We start from the raw sequence: 5,169 nt of genomic DNA, 5'->3' as shown, positions 1-5,169 counted from the left end.
TGCTCGCCTGTTGGCAGTTTCACTCACCTGGCGGCCGTGCGCCTTCGCATGCCCTTTTCCCTGGCCGCCCGGGTGGCTTTCTCGCACTGGCGCAGGCTCTGGACGAAATTGCCTCCCTGTGCTTCAGTATCGGCCGTAACTACCTGCCACAGGCATCTATCACGGCCCTGCGCGGGCGCTTGACCGACATCAAGGCCTGCGTGTCCAAGATGGCTTCGACCCTGCGGACCTGCTACATCCTGATGTGCATCGATCCGGAGCAGTTGGCCGATTGGTCGGCCACCGGGGGCCCGGTTGCCGGTGGTGCGTCGCTTGATGCGCCGCTCGGCTCGTCGGCCGGACTGCACCAGGATATGCCGGCTTGCTCGTTGGCCCGTAGCAGCGGGCTGGGGTCCTTGAATGGGTCGATGTCGGCGACCGCGCGCCGGCCGGCGCTCACGGTCCAGGTGGGCAGCATGTCTGGCAGTGTCACGGCCGGGTCCAGCGTGGCGCGTCCGCCGCCGGCCGGGTCGCGGTCGCTGATTTCACGGCTCTTCCTCGATCCCTCCTCGCCGGTCAACAGCCCGGACATGCCGCAGTCGTCATCCTACCGCAGCCAGCGAAGCATCGCCTTTTCGGTGTCCTCGGCAACCGGGACCTCGGCCGAGCTTGGTCCCTTTGCCGAGGTGTTCGGCTGCTTTGGCTGGGTGGCCTGCCTGGATGCGCGCATCGGGGCCATCGAGCATGTCTTGACCCATGGGTCGACCGCCGCGGCGGATCTTTCACATCTGGGCGAGCTGAGCGCCGGAAGTCTGTGCACGTCGCGGAGTTTGCCCAATCTGCAGGCGGTCCTGCCGCTGGCCGCGGAGGAATCCCCCTCTGAGGAGGGCCCCGGCACGCCGAGCAGCCTGCTGCCCCTGGCCCCGAGTGGGGCGCCGGCCCGGTGGGAGTTACGGACGGCCGCTTCGTCCTGGCGAGGTGGTTGCTCGGATCGTTGCCGCCGGGGCCCCTCCTCCTGTCGGGAGTGGCCGCCTCAGCAGCAGCAGCAGCACGTTCCTCACCATCGCACGCGTACCATCCACCACTTGGATGGGCATGCGGCGTCGCCGGCTGGCCCCACACCTGTGGGGTTGGGGGGTGGCCGTGCCGCCGGTTCCGCCATCGGCGGCTACCAGCCGCTGCAGCACCTCACGCATCTTCAAAGCCGGCGCCGATTCTCGGTTCGCGAGTCGCCCGCTTCCGGGATGCATACCCCGGCCCGAGAGCCCGGGTCCGACCCGGGCACCCGGCCGCGCTCTTTGTCCAACCCGGTGCACTGATAGGTGCCGTTGGGTGTGGGCGTGGGCCGAAGGCGGCCGCGGGCCACTCCCCGAAGGATCCCTTTCCCTTGGTGCCCATCATCGCCCGGGTGCGCAATACAGGCGAGCAGGATCGCACATGCGTATGCACACATACACATGCGCACGCGCACGCGCGTGAAAGGGCAAACAGGAGGGAGTAGCCAGGCTCGGTGCCATCGGGCGTGGTGGCAGTGTGGTCGCGTGGAGGCATGGAGGCGTGGAGGTGTGGGGGGAGAGAGAGAGAGAGGGGGGGGGGGGACGGGAGGGGGCGATTGCGCGCTTACGCTGCTCGTCCGACGGACAAGCTCCCAACGCTTTTATTCCGGTCGAGCTTAACACCGCGACGAAACGTTGTCCCGGGGGGCAGGGGTCTCCACCGAGATCAACCATTCACGCGCCAGTGCACAGGCCCCCCTCCCCCGTCCCCGTGCGGTGTCTGGAGGGTGGCCGGGGCGCCGCAAGCGGGGGCCGATCTTTTTCGCGGAGCATCCCGGCGCCGCGATCTCGACCTCCCCCCTCCATGCCAAATGTCCCTGCCTGTTGTCGGGCAATGCCTGATTTATTTCTCCCCCTGCCTCTCCCCCGCTCACACACACGCACACGCACACGCGCACGCACACGCACACGCACACGCACACGCACACGCACACTCCTGTCCCCTCGCACCATGGTGGAGTCTCCCTCTGGCACTATGCGCCCCTTCGTCCTTGGGATCACTGGTATCTCCTCGGCCGGCAAATCGACCGTGTGCAATGCACTGTCCAAGCGCTTCGCAGGCCAGGCAACCCTTGTGGCATTGGATGACTTCTATTGGGTGCGCCCTGCCCTTTTGACGGACACATGCCATGTTTCGCGGCATTTCCCCTATTGCTCATGCGCGGATCCGGCTGCCGGCACCCGATCCGACCCGATCCGGCTCGGCCGGACCTGTCCTGACCTGACGTTGATCATCTCTCAGCCCGGCCCGGCCAAGGCCGAGTCTGATGGCATCATCAACTATGACCATCCGGACAAAATCGACTTCGACACCTTTGTGGAAACCCTGCGCCGGCAGATCGCCCAGGTAAGCGCGCAGCTTGTGCCGGGCTCCGCGCCGACCGAGCGGCCGTTCATCATCGTCGAGGGGTTCCTGATCCTCCACAACCCCGAGGCACGGGAGCTCATTGACGATGTCCTTTTCCTGAAGATTTCCCGCGAGGAGGCTCTCCGCCGGCGTTTGGTGCGCGTCTGGCCGGTGGACTACATCCCCGGTGCGTGTGAGCCTCCTTGGATGTTCTTTCCGCCGCCGCCGCCCCCCCCCCTCCCCTCCCCTCTCCCCCTTGCGAGGGGGCCATCCTTTGGCCGGGGAGGGTCCGGCCTTTCATGGTCCTTCGATTTCCCCCTCGCCAATTGACATTGACAGTCTGTTCGAACTCCGGCCACAATGGCCCCTTTCCGGGCATCGCCTGCGCAGAGCCGACCAACTACTTCGACAAGTATGTGTGGCCGATGTACCAGCAGTTTGGCAGTGCGCTGGATGGGGACGGGTCGACATTCGCCCGGCCGGTCATCCACGAGATCGAGGCCGAGGTCAGCCCCGAGACACTGGCCGCCGATGTGACGGCGGTTTGTGAGCGCCTGCTGGCCATCGAGCGCTGACCGACGACCGGTGCCAGCCTCTCCTGGGGGCAGGGGGAAAATAGAGAAAAAGAAGAAGCAGAAAGAATGCCGGCAGGCAGGACCAAACGCGGTGGTCGTCGGGGACACGGAGCAGATGGCCGGGAGGAGAGGGAAGGACACATACATCTATTGCGGGGCGTCTGGCCGTGTGGCCGGGAGATGCCACACCGCACGGCAGAAGGGGCAGGTTGTCTGCCGCCGGGCCACCCAACGCTGCATGCAGTGCAGGTGAAATGCATGCCGACAGGGGCCGATCTCTGGGTGTGCATGTGGGCCAGGTCGAGTGTTTGTGTGATCGTGGGCGGGGTGGTTCACATGCGTGAATGTTGGTAAGAGGCATGGCAAAGGAGACAGGGCAACCGGGGAGCAGGCGAGAATCACCCAAGGAGGGGAGGGATGCATACCCAGGGGACATTCCTCGCCAGGAATGCCGGAGCATGTCCCTCCCGGAGCGTCAGCCTGGGGGGAGGATGGCGCGGCGGGGCAGCGCTGCTCGAAAGGCCGCTGGCAGATGCCGCATTCGGTTTGCCGGTCGATGTCCGGGTCCTCGGCCTGGAGCTCTTCGAAGGTGGTCGGTGTCGGGCCTTGGTGATTGGCTGGCGGGATGTGCCAATACCAGGCCGCCACAGGATGGGCCCTATTGCATTCCGCAGGACAGATGCAAAGGTGGGGCACAGAGGCAGCGCGCGACGAGCGGGGCGGTGAGAAGGAGCAGGGCGCGATGGATGGCGCACGGGGCCGGCTGGGCGGACGTGGATAGCGTACTCTGCCAGGCACATCGAGTACATGGACGATTCAGGTCAAAGAGCGTGGTTGGCACATGTAGCCGGCCATTGCCCGTCGCAAAGGGGGGGGGGGGGGGGGGTGTGTGGTTTGGGAGGCGTGGGGGGGGGGGGGGGGGGGGGGGGGGGGGGGGGGGGGGGGGGGGGGGAATTCAATCGCAGTGAGATCAGTATGGGAGGCAGCAGGAGTGGAGGGGGGGAGGGGGGGATGGATGCCAGGGGCGAGGGGCAATACTGGAGGAGGGAGGAGAACCCACCAAGGACAGTGATCTTCATGGGATATTCTCGGGGTCGTCAAGTGAAGACGCGACAGGCACAGCTGGGGAAGGGGCGGATCGGCTGGCGGAACGAGGTGGTGCTGTGTGGGAGGGGGCGGCGGGAGGGGGGAAGGAGGGCACTAAGCTCATCCAGACAAGTGCGATCGGCCAGGGAGCCTAAATATGGTTGTGCCCGTGACCGGGGCATGATCACGCGCGACAAGCACGCGGAATTTCGCCGGCTCATGTCTGCGCGGCGCCGGACGCGCCGGGCCAGGCTGCCTGGTCAGAGTGTGGAGAAAATTCGTGCTGTGTGTGTGGATGCCGTCGTCGTGAGGGGGGGCGGGGGCGGGGCGCCTTGTCCGTCACCGTGTTCCCCCCCCCCTCGCCCCCTTTCCCCAGCCCGCCCCGGGTCTCTCCGTGTCTCTTGCTATTTGCCTTATGTCTCTCTCTCTCTCTCTCTCTCTCTCGCGCGCGCGGGCGCCCGCTCTCTCCTGACTCTCGCCCGCGGTATTCTGCACACTGTCCGGAGGATGGCTAAGGGAGAGGGGCATGTCGCCGGCCGGACCAAGTGGTCGGCCTTCGGGGTGTGCCAGGGATAGGCACGCCCCCCCCCCCCCCCCCCCCCCGTCTGAACTCCAGTCACCCCCCTCTGGCCGCGCCGGCGGCCGGGCGCGGGTTGGTGGCTGCACAACTCCTGGCGCCCCCCGCCCCCCCGGCGCCCGCCTCACAGCCGCGGCCCACCGCACCGGACCGGCGAACGGCGTCCCCGCCCCCCCCCCCCCCCCCCCCCCCACGCCCCAGCATCGGTTCCAAGTGAACGGGGGAGGACGTTTTTTTCTTCGGGCCATGCACACCCCCCTTCCCCGTATTCGAGGCATCCAGCCCCCTCAGGTCTCCCCGGGCCAGCCGTTGGTCCCCCAATACCCTGGCTCCCCCCCCCCGGGGGGGGGGGGCCGGAAGGGGGTGAGAGCCGCTTCTCTTTCCGCGAGACCACCTGGTGGCAGTAACAGCGGCCAAAACGCGCTCACCCTGGGGCTTCTTCTCGCAGGGGCGGGGGGCCGGAGAGACCAAGAACGAATGTCACGGCGTCGGCCCAGGATGACGGTGTCGGCGTCCGTGTGCATGTTTTGTGTGGCAGGAGGGGGGAAG

At 67.0% G+C, this 5,169-nt stretch overlaps 3 protein-coding genes across 3 annotated transcripts in view; 2 read left to right on the top strand and 1 right to left on the bottom strand.

Moving 5' to 3' along the window:
- H696_01663 (hypothetical protein) overlaps nucleotides 1-1,461 on the top strand; it is a 6,289-nt gene extending 4,828 nt beyond the window's left edge. The window contains exon 6 of the mRNA XM_009495569.1: nucleotides 96-1,461. Within this exon, the coding sequence (XP_009493844.1) occupies nucleotides 96-1,298 (1,203 nt within the window). The 3' untranslated portion in view covers nucleotides 1,299-1,461. The remainder of the gene's footprint in view (nucleotides 1-95) is intronic.
- Nucleotides 1,462-2,010: 549 nt separating this feature from the next.
- On the top strand, nucleotides 2,011-2,957 carry H696_01662 (hypothetical protein; the record flags this gene model as incomplete). Its single annotated transcript, XM_009495568.1, has 2 exons — nucleotides 2,011-2,569; nucleotides 2,722-2,957. 2 exons carry the CDS (start codon nucleotides 2,011-2,013, stop codon nucleotides 2,955-2,957), a joined length of 795 nt encoding a protein of 264 aa, XP_009493843.1.
- A 147-nt stretch (nucleotides 2,958-3,104) lies between these two features.
- H696_01661 (hypothetical protein) lies at nucleotides 3,105-3,766 on the bottom strand (the record flags this gene model as incomplete). Its single annotated transcript, XM_009495567.1, has 3 exons — nucleotides 3,105-3,235; nucleotides 3,383-3,615; nucleotides 3,744-3,766. 3 exons carry the CDS (start codon nucleotides 3,764-3,766, stop codon nucleotides 3,105-3,107), a joined length of 387 nt encoding a protein of 128 aa, XP_009493842.1.
- Nucleotides 3,767-5,169: the final 1,403 nt, after the last annotated feature.

Source organism: Fonticula alba (assembly GCF_000388065.1).
Source record: "Fonticula alba strain ATCC 38817 unplaced genomic scaffold supercont2.2, whole genome shotgun sequence".
NCBI lineage: Eukaryota > Rotosphaerida > Fonticulaceae > Fonticula > Fonticula alba.
The sequence above is the reverse complement of the archived record's forward strand: the minus strand, read 5'-3'. Positions and strand labels throughout refer to the sequence as shown.